The 14489-nt window shown below is 47.4% G+C and overlaps 1 protein-coding gene across 1 annotated transcript in view; it reads left to right on the forward strand.

Annotated features, from left to right (window-relative positions):
• Positions 1–14281, forward strand: part of CELF5 (CUGBP Elav-like family member 5) — an 80648-nt gene extending 66367 nt beyond the window's left edge. Inside the window, exons 8-12 of the mRNA XM_087952778.1 lie at positions 2276–2422; positions 3749–3811; positions 5277–5360; positions 12124–12267; positions 13695–14281. Coding sequence (XP_087808904.1) covers positions 2276–2422; positions 3749–3811; positions 5277–5360; positions 12124–12267; positions 13695–13822 — 566 coding nt within the window. The 3' untranslated portion in view covers positions 13823–14281. The remainder of the gene's footprint in view (positions 1–2275; positions 2423–3748; positions 3812–5276; positions 5361–12123; positions 12268–13694) is intronic.
• Positions 14282–14489: the final 208 nt, after the last annotated feature.

Here is a 14489-nt window from a genome sequence, read left to right on the forward strand (position 1 = left end):
GTCTGAGGGAACCAGGCTGCAGGTTACGTTTCATGTCATTTCATTCGATACGACCCTCCGACTCTTGAGAAGAACCGAACTGGTTGCAAGGTGTAAAGGCCACGCTCGGAATCTTGCATTCAGTTTTGGCCACCGCAATGTAGAAAAAAGAAAGATGCCGAAACTCTGGAAAAAGTGCAGAGAAGAGCAACTAGGATGATTAAAGGGGAAGGGAAGGGAGAAGAAGGGAGGGAGGTGGGTGGAAAGGAAAGGAAAGGATGAGAAGACGATAAGGCATAATATAGACTAGAGAGAGCAATGAAAAGGACAGAGAGAAAGAAAAAGAAGAATAAAAGGAGGGAGGGAGAGAAGATGAAGGAAGGGAAGGAGAGTCGGAGAAGAAAGAGAAAAAGAAAGAAAGAAAGAAAGAAAGAAAGAAAGAAAGAAAGAAAGAAAGAAAGAAAGAAAGAAAGAAAGAAAGAAAGAAAGAGAGAGAGAAAGAAAGAAAGAAAGAAAAAGAAAAAAGAATTAGAAAGAAAGGTTGGAAGGAGAGAGGAAGGGAACAAAGGAGGGAAAGAAGGAAAGAAAGAAAGAAATGTAGGAAGGAGAGGGGAAGGGAAGGAAGGAAAGAAATAAAAAAGAAAGAAAGAGAAAGGAAGGAAGAAAGAAAGAAGGAAGAAAGGAAAGAAAGAAAAAAGAAAGAAAGAAAGAAAAAGAAAGAAAGGAGAGAAAGAAAGGTTGGAGGGAGAGAGGAAAGGAACAAAGGAAGGAAAGAAGAAAAGAAAGAAAGTAAGGTAGGAAGGAGAGGGGAAGGGAAGGAAGGAAAGAAAGAAAGAGAAAGGAAGGAAGAAAGAAGGAAGAAAGGAAGGAAGGAAAGAAAGAAAGAAAGAAAGAAAGAAAGAAAGAAAGAAAGAAAGAAAGAAAGAAAGAAAGAAAGAAAGAAAGAAAGAAAGGTTGGAGGGAGAGAGGAAAGGAACAAAGGAAGGAAAGAAGGAAAGAAAGAAAGGTAGGAAGGAGAGGGGAAGGGAAGGAAGGAAATAAAGAAAGGAAGGAAAGAAAGAAAGGAAGGAAAAAAGGGAAGGAAGGCAAGAAAGAAAGAAAAAGAAAGAAAGAAAGAAAGAGAAAGAAAGAAAGAAAGAAAGAAAGAAAGGAGAGAAGGAAAGAAAGGAGAGAAAGAAAGGTTGGAGGGAGAGAGGAATGGAACAAAGGAAGGAAAGAAGGAAAGAAAGAAAGTAAGGTAGGAAGGAGAGGGGAAGGAAGGAAAGAAAGGAAAGAAAGAAAGGAAAGAAAGAAAGAAAGAAAGAAAGAAAGAGAAAGGAAGGAAGAAAGAAGGAAAGAAGGAAGGAAGGAAGGAAGGAAGGAAGGAAGGAAAGAAAGAAAGAAAGAAAGAAAGAAAGAAAGAAAGAAAGAAAGGTTGGAGGGAGAGAGGAATGGAACAAAGGAAGGAAAAGAAGGAAAGAAAGAAAGTAAGGTAGGAAGGAGAGGGGAAGGGAAGGAAGGAAGGAAAGAAAGAAAGAGAAAGGAAGGAAGAAAAAGAAGGAAGGAAGGAAGGAAGGAAGGAAGGAAGGAAAGAAAGAAAGAAAGGAAAGAAAGAAAGAAAGAAAGAAAGAAAGAAAGAAAGAAAGAAAGAAAGAAAGAAAGAAAGAAAGGTTGGAGGGAGAGAGGAAAGGAACAAAGGAAGGAAAGAAGGAAAGAAAGAAAGGTAGGAAGGAGAGGGGAAGGGAAGGAAGGAAAGAAAGAAAGGAAGGAAAAAAGGGAAGGAAGGCAAGAAAGAAAGAAAAAGAAAGAAAGAAAGAGAAAGAAAGAAAGAAAGGAGAGAAGGAAAGAAAGGAGAGAAAGAAAGGTTGGAGGAGAGAGGAATGGAACAAAGGAAGGAAAGAAAGTAAGGTAGGAAGGAGAGGGGAAGGAGGGAAAGAAAGGAAAGAAAGAAAGAAAGGAAAGAAAGAAAGAAAGAAAGAAAGAAAGAAAGAAGAAAAGAAGGAAGGAAGGAAGGAAGGAAGGAAAGAAAGAAAGAAAGAAAGAAAGAAAGAAAGAAAGAAAGAAAGAAAGAAAGAAAGGTTGGAGGGAGAGAGGAAAGGAACAAGGAAGGAAAGAAGGAAAGAAAGAAAGGTAGGAAGGAGAGGGAAGGGAAGGAAGGAAAGAAAGAAAGGAAGGAAAGAAAGAAAGGGAGGAAAGAAGGGAAGGAAGGCAAGAAAGAAAGAAAGAAAGAAAGAAAGAAAGAAAGAAAGAAAGAAAGAAAGAAAGAAAGAAAGCCACCTCTTCCTCCTCCTTTTCCTTCTCTCTCTCCCCCCTGCAGGGTTACACTCACCTCCTCTGCTGGGCACAGCTGCTGTCCCAGGACTGGTCACCCCCATCAGCAACAGCTTTGCAGGAATGGTGGCCATTCCCAGCAGCCACCCGGCCCTGGAGACGGTTTATGCAAATGGGCTGGTCCCCTGCACAGGTAGGGACAAAAGGCGGAGCCTGCGGGCCAGTTTTTACCCCCAGACTGGGTGCATGTGGAGCAGAGCAGAGAGCCCCAACCTTGGCAACTTTAAGACTTGTGGACTTCAACTCCCAGAATTCCGGACTATGATTGGGGAGATCTGGGGTGTAACCCTTCCTCAGCCTCAGAAACTCATTGGCTGATTTGGGGACGGCCCCTCCCTCTCAGCCCAAGAGCCAATCGGGTGTAGTAAGGGAGGAGCTGGACTATGATTGGGGAGATCTGGGGGTGTAACCCTTCGTCAGCCTCAGAAACTCATTGGCTGATTTGGGGCCGGCCCCTCCCTCTCAGCCCAAGAGCCAATCGGGTGTAGTAAGGGAGGAGCTGGACTATGATTGGGGAGATCTGGGGGTGTAACCCTTCCTCAGCCTCAGAAACTCATTGGCTGATTTGGGGCCGGCCCCTCCCTCTCAGCCCAAGAGCCAATCGGGTGTAGTAAAAGGAAGGGCTGGAGTGGAGAAGGGAGAAGACCTGGGTTCTAATCCCTCCTCAGCCTCAGAAACTCATTGGTTCATTTAGGGCCAGTCCCTCTCCCTCAGACCCAATCAGAAGTGAGGAGAGACCTGGGTTCTAGTGCCCCCTCCAGCCCTCCCAGGGGTTTTGAAACAACTCCTATTTTTAGCATAAACTACTTCAAAGGGTTGTTGTGAAGGAAAGGAAATTGGAGGAGGGAATTCTGTACAGGTGGTCCTTAACTTACAACAGTTCATTTAGTGACCATTCAAAGTTACAACGGCTCTGAAAAAAGTGACTTATGACCATGTTTCACACTTACGACCGTTGTAGCATCTCCATGGTCACGTGATGAAAATTCGGACATTTGGCAACTGACTCATACTTATGATGGTCGCAGCCTCCCCGGGTCATGTGATCCCCTTTTTCGACCTGCTGACAAGCCAAGTCAATGGAGGAACCCAGATTCACTTAACAACCATGGTACTGACTTAAACAACGGTGGTAAGAAAGGCCGTTAAATGGGGCAAAACTCACTTAGCGACTGTCTCGCTTAACAACAGAAAATTTGGGATCAATTGTGGACGTAACTCGAGGACTGCCTGTAGCAGCTGCCCTGGCCTTCTGTTTCCCATCTTGGTTTTGTTAATATTATTTTTAATCTACAATCATTTGGCCAAACCTTTTTATAACACAATATAACAAATGTTGGAATTACCAACCTGTCGGTTTGGGGGTTTCCCCGCCTCCATTTTCTTCTTCCTGCTGTTTTTGTCCATTTCCCTAATCCTTGGGGGGCAAAAAATAAAAAACAAATGTCTCTTGTTTTAGCCCAAAACTCATCTGTGGCAGAGACCTTGCATCCGACTTTCACAGGTGTCCAACAATATGCAGGTAACTTGGCTGAAGTCATCTCGTTTGGGGGATTTTCTCTGTCTGTAAGGTCTTTTTTTTTTTTTTTTCAGTTGGGGGGAAGAGGGATAAAAGGCAGTTTGGGGCGTGAGGCTGAGAGGCAGTTTGATCTCCTGGTGAAGACAGCAGGCTGGAAACCAGGAGGTGGTGAGTTCTAGTCCCGCCTTAGCCATGAAAGCCAGCTCGGTGATTTGGGCCACTCACCAGGAGGCAGTGAATTCCAGTCCTGCCTTAGGCATGTAAGCCAGGTGGGTGACTTTGGGCCAATCACCAGGAGTCTATAATCCTGCCTTAGGCACAAAAAACTGGCTTGGTGTCTTTGAGACAATTACCAGGTGTCTGGGAATTCTAGTCCTGCCTTAGGTATGCAAGCTTCCTAGGTGACTTTGGACCGGTCCCAATCTCTCAGCTCAGATGACCTCAAAGGGGTGTTGTTTTGGGGAAAATAGCAGGAGGAAGGAGTATAAGGTAGGCTCGCTGCCTTGAGCTATTTATACTGTAAAAATAATAAAGGTGGGATAAAACTAATCTAAAAAATGTGATCTAGGTCTGGTGGGAAGGAGTCAAAATAGGCTGCAAAGAAGCAAGAGGAGGAAATGTGCAGAATTGGTGGAAATTTTTAAGGAAAGAGCTAGCCCTTCTTTTAAACAAGAATAAAAACACCCCACAGAGAATGTCATTAGTTTTAAACTTCTAACATCCTTAATTATACCTGGCTCTTTAAATCAATGTACTGTATTGTTGTTTAATGTTTTAATGCTTTTAGTTATACTCTGCCCAGAGTCACTCTGAAAATGAGATGGACAGTACCTAATTTATATATATATATATAAATTATATATATATATATATATATAATATAATATAATATATATTATATAATATATAACATATATATATGTTTTCTTAAGTTTTTAAGGGTACTTACATGTATGGCATTCAGCTTTGTTCGGGTATTTTCCCACGTCATTATAGTTGTGCTTTTAAAGTTGTAGCAACGTTTCGGCAGAATCTCATCTGCCATCTGATGTGTGTGTGTGTGTGTGTGTGTGTGTATATATATTCAGATAGATAGATAGATAGATAGATAGATGATAGATAGATAGATAGATAGATAGATAGATAGATAGATAGATAGATAGATAGATAGATAAGATAGATAAGATAGATAGATAGATAGATAGATAGATAGATAGATAGATATAGATATTAGATGATAGATAGATAAATGATAGATAGATAAGATAGATGATAGACAGACAGACAGACAGACAGGTTTCGAGTTTGACACTCCTGATCTAGATAGCTTTTCTCCATGCAAAGGGAGATTTGCATGAAGATGCTTGAAAAAAATCTGTGAAGATCTGTGCAGCTGTCCTTAATGAGATTTATGGAGCAGACGTGGGAAATGTATTCACCTCCCTCTCCTTCCTTCCCCGCTTTGCAGCTGTCTATCCTGCCACCGCCATCACCCCAGTCGCCCAGGCCATCCCTCAGCCTCTTCCTATAATTCAGCAGCAACAGCGAGAAGGTAGGTAGGTCTTCTCCTGCAAGGACGAGGTGGGGGGAGAGGAGCAGGCAGCCTGCATCTTTGAGCTCGTGAAGAACCACAAAAGATCCTGCACTAAAGTCCCTTAGGTTGGAAGAAGAATCCGGTCCAGTTCCAAGCCGGTAGAAACTCATTGGCTGACTTGGGGCCGGCCCCTCCCTCTCAGCCCAAGAGCCAATCGGGTGTAGTAAGGGAGGAGCTGGACTATGATTGGAGAGATCTGGGGGTCTAACCCTTCCTCAGCCTCAGAAACTCATTGGCTGATTTGGGGCCGGCCCCTCCCTCTCAGCCCAAGAGCCAATCGGGTGTAGTAAGGGAGGACCCGGACTATGATTGGGGAGATCTGGGGGTCTCGCCCTTCCTCAGCCTCAGAAACTCATTGGCTGATTTGGGGACGGTCCCTCCCTCTCAGCCCAAGAGCCAATCGGGTGTAGTAAGGGAGGAGCCGGACTATGATTGGGGAGATCTGGGGTGTAACCCTTCCTCAGCCTCAGAAACTCATTGGCTGACTTGGGGCCGGCCCCTCCCTCTCAGCCCAAGAGCCAATCGGGTGTAGTAAAAGGAAGGGCTGGAGCGGAGAAGGGAGAAGACCTGGGTTCTAATCCCTCCTCAGCCTCAGAAAGTCATTGGTTCATTTAGGGCCAGTCCCTCTCCCTCAAACCCAATCCGATGTGATGGGGAGGGGGATGGAGTCAGTGGGGAGAGACCTGGGTTCTAGTCCCAGGGGCTTTAGCATAAACTACCTCAAGGGGTTGTTGTGATGGAAAGGAAATTGGAGGAGGGGATTCTGTACAGGTGGCCCTCAACTTACAACAGTTTGTTAATAATGTATCTGGGCAGAGGTGAAATGCTGCCGGTTCACCCCGGTTCACCTAAACTGGTAGTTAAAAATAAAATAAAAAATGCTACGGGTTCAGCCAAACTGGTATTTCTGACGATCAGCTGTGCCGTGCATTTTACATTAGCTAGAAAGCAGGGTTTCCCCCCCAGTCACATGACCACCTAGCCATGCCCACCCAGTCCCATAACCACCTGGCCACGCCCGACTAGCCCCACCCACCTAGCCACCCCCACCTAGCCACATCCATCGAACGAGTAGTAAAGAAAATTTGAATCCCACCGCTGTGATCTAGGCAACATTTCTCCACATTTGCTAATCCTTTGCTCTGGGTTTGAGCTCTGAAGCCGATTTTTAAAGAGCTAAAAGACGGAGAACAAATCTGTGGTCGTCTTCTCATCTTAATGGCCAAGCAGGGATCAGAACCTAAGCACCTAAATCCCAGATTATCTGGATAGGGTAAAAATGGAGGAGACTAGATTGTGATATAGTATGCTGAAGGAACCAGGTTATCTCCATAAGCTATGCCAGTGATGGCTAACTTTTCTGTCGCTGTGTGCTGAGAGTGCGTGCACACGCACGCGTCCAGGGGTGGGATTCTACCAGTTCGCACCTATTCGCTAGAACCGGTTGCTAACATTCTAAGCAGTTCGGAGAACCGGTTGTTAGAAGAAATTACTGGCCTAATCCTGTAAGGAAGGCAGGAAGGAAGCATTCTGGTGTTGCTTACAGAAACTGCCTCTCCGTTAACCCTTATTCCATTCTTGGCAGGACTAGACTTCCTGTCTCAGGAACGTCTCTGGAGTTTCTTTCCCCTCCTTTGCTGGTACTTTGCTTGTGTGGAGGGACCATTCAAAGTTACAATGGCACTGAAGAACGTGACTTACGACCATTTTTCACACTTGTGACTGTTGCAGCATCCCTTCAGTCATGAGAGGCCAGGCGAGGAGATGCGTGCCTCGATGTGAGTGATATTGAGTTGGCCACGCCCAGCCAGTCACATGACCACCAAGCCGTGTCCACCCAGTCACATGACCCCCAAGCCATGCCCACCACCTAAGCCACGCCCACAGAACCAGTTGTTAAAAAATTTGAATCCCACCCCTACATGCGTCCCTACACCCATAATGCAATGCACGCACGTCTCCCCCCACGCATGCGCAGCACATACCTGACAATCAGCTGGCTGGCAGGGGGCGCATGCATGTGCAGTGGATCGACGGCTCGTGTGCCAGCAGAAATGGCTCTGCATGCCACTTCCGGCATGCATGCCATAGGTTCAACATCACGGAGCTATGCTATGGTTTTCTTTGTTTGGGGCAAATACATCAATAAAGTCAGAAAGTACTGATCGTCCAGCTTTAATACAGGGAGTTCTCAACTTACAACAGTTTATTCAGTGACCGTACAAAGTTACAACGGCAACTGAAAAAAGGGACTTATGACCGTGTTTCACAGTTTACACCCTTTGTAGGTCACAATCGTGCAATCAAAATTCACACGCTTGGCAACTGGTTCATACTTATGACCATCGCGGTGTCACGTGATCCCCTTTTGCGACCTTCTGACAACCCAGGGGGAAGACAGATTTATTTAACAACTGGGTTACACCAGCTCATCAACTGCAGTGATTCACTTAACGACTGGCATGAAAGGTCGTACCAGGGGGGGCAAAACTCCCTTAACAAATGCCTCGCTTCACAACAGAAATTTTGGGCTCAATGGTGATCGTAGGTTGAGGACTACCTGTGTGCTGTGCAAAGCCAGATGGTCAGGGATCCAACAAATCCACCCCCATTCAAATCATAAGTCTCTAGCCACATCTGTCAGAGGAAAAAACAATGATTTATTACAAGTGGCCAGGTTGGCGTTAGTTGAATGCAGCCGATGCTGAAATACGTCATTCATTTCCCCCTTGACCCTGGATGTATATTCTCCAATGGGACACATCCATAGCCAAGAGTCATCAATCATGCTCTCCAGTAATAGTCTTGCGTGCCAACAGCTTTGGGCTGCCAAGATGATTATCTGAGGCATTTAAGGAATGCACTGCTTTCCTCCACTCTCTTTCTGCTGGCAGCTAAAAAGACCAAAGGGATATCTTTGTAGTTGACCCAGATAATAAGGAGAGAGAGTCCTCAATTTACAGCCATTCACTTAATTGGCCTTTCAAAGTTATGACGGACCTGAAAAAAGCAATTTACAACAGGTCCTAGAATTTACAACCCCTTGCAGTCACCCAGTGATCGTAGGATCGTATGATAAACTGGCATTCATGGTAGTTACTGCATTCCTTAATTGCAACCTTCCCAGGGGTTTTCCGAGAAACAAAGCCAAAGGGGAAAGCGAGATTCATTTAATGACTAAATGGCTCACTTAATGACCACAGTGATTCATGTAGCGACCATTGCAAAAAAGAGTAATAAACCGGGTGCCACTCACTTAAAAATCACATCACCTAGTGATGGAAGTTCTGATTCCGTTTGTGGTCGTTAAATCAAGTAAAAAATAGGGCTGACAATGGAAAGTTACACCAAAATGTTCCCCTGTAGGTCTGGCTAATATTTTGATCTGTCCATCAAAATGTTCCCCTCTTACCTTTTCAATTTTTCATCATTTTGATAGCTAGGCGTTACAAAAGGCCAAGGTAGAGCTGCAGTTGTGGGACCCCCCCCCCCCCCCCCCCCCCCCCCCCCCCCCCCCCCCCCCCCCCCCCCCCCCCCCCCCCCCCCCCCCCCCCCCCCCCCCCCCCCCCCCCCCCCCCCCCCCCCCCCCCCCCCCCCCCCCCCCCCCCCCCCCCCCCCCCCCCCCCCCCCCCCCCCCCCCCCCCCCCCCCCCCCCCGCCCCCCCCCCCCCCCCCCCCCCCCCCCCCCCCCCCCCCCCCCCCCCCCCCCCCCCCCCCCCCCCCCCCCCCCCCCCCCCCCCCCCCCCCCCCCCCCCCCCCCCCCCCCCCCCCCCCCCCCCCCCCCCCCCCCCCCCCCCCCCCCCCCCCCCCCCGCCCCCCCCCCCCCCCCCCCCCCCCCCCCCCCCCCCCCCCCCCCCCCCCCCCCCCCCCCCCCCCCCCCCCCCGGCGGGGGCCCCCCGCCCCCCCCCCCCCCCCCCCCCCCCCCCCCCCCCCCCCCCCCCCCCCCCCCCCCCCCCCCCCCCCCCCCCCCCCCCCCCCCCCCCCCCCCCCTTTACTTAGATTTTAAGGGGTGTTTGGAAGCAGACTTTTTTTTCAATTAAAAATATTCCCGTGCAATCATTTATCCGTTGAATTTTGACAGGTCTGTCTTCAAGGTCTGGTTTAAAAGGGCAGGATAATTCCCTTTTCTTTAGTTGAAATTCTCCACCAGATCCTGCCCATTAAACCAGTAATTCCCAACCGTGGCAACTTTAAAACTTGAGGACTTCAACTCCCAGAAATCCTCAGGCAGGCAGCACTGATGATGTTATCTAGCTGGGTAATGAAATGTCTTCAAGAAAGCCACCAAGCTCAGAGAACACCAAGGACTCCTTCATCCCCCGATTTCTTTAAATCTATAGATATAAAAGAGAAATGCCACTCACGTCTCATCACAAAAACTCCAGAACTGTAAAGCTTACAAACTTGAAATTTGACACGTATCTTCCTCTTGGCTTCTAGGTCCTCCTCACTAACAATTTTTTTTTTTTTGAAATGACCCATCAGAGCATTGGTATTTCCTATATTATTATTATTATTAACACGCTCTGATGCTAAGGAGTTCTACTCCCGCTCCCCACCTGAAAAGAAATCTGTTCCAAATGCAAAAAACACAAGCAGAGGAGAGGAGTTTTGGTTTCAGTTTCAGTTTCACAGCACCAAGCAGCTTTAGTACAGAACAGTTGAGCTAAGCCACGCCCAGGCTCCTTGCTGTCTCCTTGCTCACACAGCAAATACTGTTTCAGTTTCCAAACAGCCCTCAACTCACAGGATCCTAGCCAGATGAATACTGATGGATGATGGTAGGCAGAGGCAGAATTTTTTCCCTTTATTTTCCTCCCCAAAAACTAAGCCCAGCCACATACCGTGTTTCTCCAACAATACGCCCCCCCTCAAATAGGAAGACCCAGCATGTTTTCTAGGCATAAAATGAAATTAAGCCCCTCCCCCCAAATTTAGGCCTAGTTTAAAACATGTGAAATTTGGGGGGGAGGCGGGGGGGAACTTGCCATTAGGAGTCCCCCGCGGGCAGCTACGCCTCACCATCAGCCGCTAACACCATGGTGGAGCACGGAGGGCTCCCTTACCCCTCCGTTACCCGGGTCAGCAGGCGGGTGGCGTCGACGTGGATGTCCAGCAGCGTTTCAGCCGCTTCTCAGGCCTCCGTAGCTTCCACGGTTCCCACCGGTGCTGGCGTCTCTCTCGCCAGCGCCGTCTCCAACAACAGCGTCTGAGTTGCTCCCGCTTTTCCCCCCGTCCCGTAACAACAGGGGAAAAAAAGATTTTGAGGTACCTGGGAGCGCCGCACGCTGCGTTTTGGTTTAATCCCGAGCGGCTGGGTGGGCGTGAGAAGAGCCGAGCGAGCGTCTCTGCTGCTGCTACCCTTGGTGCTCCAGCCTCGGGCCCTGCAAGTTTGCAAAAGTCCCGTTGCGCAGCTCGTTCCTGCCTTCCAAGCGCCCAGGACGAGCTGCAACTATCCCTCTCTCGCCAGCGCCGTCTCCAATAACAGCGGCAGCAGCGGCGGGAACCGTGGAAGCGTTTCAGCCGCTTCTCGGGTGGGGGAGCCGCCTCCGTAACTTCCATGGCTGGAGCACCAAAGGGTAGCAGCAGCAGAGACGCTCGCTCGGCTCTTCTCACGCCCACCCAGCCGCTCGGGATTAAACCAAAACGCAGCGCACGGCGCTCCCAGGTACCTCAAAATCTTTTTTTTTTTTTCCTGTTGTTACGGGGGGAAAGCGGGAGCGACTCAGACGCTGTTGTTGGAGACGACGCTGGTGCGCGGAGGGGCGGGGGGAGAAATTAATTCACCCCCGAAAAGACGTCCTAGCCGTTTTTTCGGGGCTCAAAAAAAAAAACAAGGCCCGGCCTTATTTTGTGAGAAACACGGTAGTTTTGTAGTGAAGCATGGGTATAGAGCTGCTTAAAAATATTCACATACTTCCATTTACCCATCGTTTTTTAACAGGTATATCTGCAAGGTATGATTTTAAAAGGCAGTGTGATTTCTTTTTCTTTAGTTGAAATTCTCCACCGTGGTCATAGATCCTGCCCATTAAACTCCACCATCCTGTCTATGAGATCCTACTCATCCTGGGCACCCTTTTTTTGAACTATTATGATCTAGTAGATGGTGCAGGACAATAAAAACAAGGACAAATAGGCTGAAAAACAGCTTCTATCCCAGGGCAGTAACTCTATTGAATTCTACTGTATATTGCAATATTAATGCAATATTGGAGGTTTTCAATTCAATTGTATAGAATGGGAAGAATGTGTGTTCTTGTTTTATTTTTTTATGTATAATGTACACTGAAGGTGGCATTTAATTTCATTGTATGAGGTGCAATGACAATAAAGTAAACTAAGATTAAACCAGTACTTTTCAACCTTGGCAACTTTAAAATGGGTGGACTTCAACTCCCAGAATGCCCCAGCCAGCCATGCTGACTGGGGCATTCTGGGAGTTGAAGTCCACCCATCTTAAAAGTTTTTGGAGTTGAGAAACAATGCCTTAAACTAGGGGTCTTCAAACTTGGCAGCTTTAAGACTTGTGGACTTCAACTCCCAGAATTCCTCCTCCAATCGTGTTAGCTCAGGAATTCTGGGAGTTGAAATCCACAAGTCTTAAAGCTGCCAAGTTTGAAGACTCTTGCCTTAAACTATCTTTTGATGCCATCTTTTCCTCTTCAAACAAAACCCACTTGGTGCCAACCAATACTCCACATTGTCTTTTCCAACCACAGGTCCAGAAGGCTGCAATCTCTTCATCTACCACCTGCCTCAAGAGTTCGGAGACAATGAACTGATGCAAATGTTTCTTCCGTTTGGGAATATCATTTCCTCCAAAGTGTTTATGGATCGGGCCACAAACCAGAGCAAATGTTTCGGTAAGTGAACCGTGAGGGAGGGAGGGAGGGAGGGAAGGAGGAAGGAAGGAAGGAAATACTTAAAACCATTCGTTTTAGTGGCTGTTTGAATGGTACTGTCATGCCCCTGTTGGAATCTGATTCTGAGGGGGAGGTCGAACAGCTGACAGAGAGTGGGAGTGTGGCTCCAGTGGCTGTGGAGGAAACTGGGGAAGGGCACAGTCAGGCTGGGCATTCAGAGGAAGACCCAGGCCCACTCCCTCTTCATCTTAGGACACGCAGGGAGGAACGGATAAGGGAGCAACGTGGGTTACGGGGGAGAAAAGGGCCCTGATTCCCTTCATTAGCTGAAGCTAGGAAAACAGGATATAAAGGGTGTTTGCTAGGAAAACAGGATATAAAGGGTGTAAAATCGAGTCAGTCATGTTGACTGATGGCAGGGCTCCGGCAATGAACCCCATTTAAATCATGAGTGATTTATTAGGAGTTAAACATGCCAGCACTGCCTGGGTGGAGCCGACCCTGAGGCACCATCATTCATTGTCACCCTTGACCCTGGTTTCCCCCCCCCACCCCCTGGGTATATCGTAATTCATATTCTCCAATGGGACAGACACATCCATAGCCAAGAGTCACCAATCATGCTCTCCAGTTAAAATTTTGTGTGGCAGAAATGTCGGTCACCTAGAAACTATCTTTGAAAACATTTATGGAATGCAAGCTGCCCACTGCTCCCCCCCTCTCTTTCTGTTGACAACTCTAAAAAGACCATAGAAATATTTATGAGTTGACAACTGACCAGTGTTGAGGTAATTCCCCGTTAGGAGAATGAGCGCATACAGGGAGACGTATTTGAAAGAAGTGTTTGAATAATACACACACAGTACACAGATACACTGTACAGTAAATATAGGTTTTTACTTCCAGAAATGTTTAAAGTTCAAGATAAGCAGTCCAAAAGTCATTCACAGGTAAAATCAGTCAGTTTTTCAATCCAGGGATAATCCAAATATCAAATTCCAGTGTCAAAAACAGTTCAGTGTCAGACTTACATCAAATCCAGTAATATCAGTCAATTAGAAGAAATGGAGCAACGGCAATACTTTCCAACAGAAGGAAACAGAGATACTCACTCAGACACACTCTCTTCTGAGACTAAGACTAAAACAACCCAGGTTTCTGGCTCCATCTTATGGCTGTTTGAAAAACCACACCCAATTGCAGTTTTTGCAATCTCTTAAAGATATAGTACTAAAATGTCTATCCTGGTTTATATATTTCTAACCCAAATACCTGTTAGGTGACTTATATTTCTAACAACTAGTTTCACCACTCTCATGAGTTTCAACCGCCTGCATTGTGGTCATAACTTGAGGACTAGCTTTACTTGCAAACACCTGGAGATACACGGGGTATTGCTCAATGGGTGCTTTCTTTCCTTCCTCAAGGCTTTGTGAGTTTCGACAATCCCTCCAGTGCCCAAACCGCCATCCAGGCCATGAACGGATTCCAGATCGGGATGAAAAGGCTAAAGGTCCAGTTGAAACGGCCAAAGGATGCCGGACAACCCTACTGACAGGTGATTGGGGGGTGGGGGAAGGCGAGGAAACCGATGGTCTCGCAGGTAAATCAAGGAGTTTGAGTGCCTTGACCAATCTGCCGGAAATTATTTTCCTGCTTCTAACAAGGGTTGCTCAACCTTGCCAAATTTAAGATATATGGACTTTATTTCCCAGAATTCCCCAGCTAGCATGCTTGGACTTCAATCCCAGAATTCCCCAGGCAACATTGGTTGGACTTCAATCCCAGAATTCCTCAGCCATCATGTCTGGATTTCAATGCACAGATTCCCTTAGCCATCATGCATGGTTTCGATTCCCAGAATCCCTTAGCCAGCATGCATGGACTTCAACTCCCAGAATTCCCCAGCCAAGGGGCGGGGTGGTTGGGCCAGGGCCAGCCGGTTGTTTGAAATACCGGTTCGGTGAACCAGATGCAAATTTGACATCCGGTTCGCCTGAACTGGTCCGAACTGGTAGAATCCCACCCGTGTGTGTGTGTGTGTATGTGTGTGTGTGTGTGTCTATAGACTAACCTGAGCACAACCAAGCCCCCACCTGAACAGAACACGCCTCCAGCCAATCAGAACACGGCCAACCCCCCAACCAATCAGAACACAGCCAAACCCCCAACCAATGAGAACACACCCCCACCCAATCAGAACACAGCCAAACCCCCACCCA

The sequence above is a fragment of the Notechis scutatus genome, chromosome 1 (assembly GCF_049901735.1).
Source record: "Notechis scutatus isolate UNSWTSFEM ecotype Mainland chromosome 1, rNotScu1.2, whole genome shotgun sequence".
Taxonomy (NCBI): domain Eukaryota; kingdom Metazoa; phylum Chordata; class Lepidosauria; order Squamata; family Elapidae; genus Notechis; species Notechis scutatus.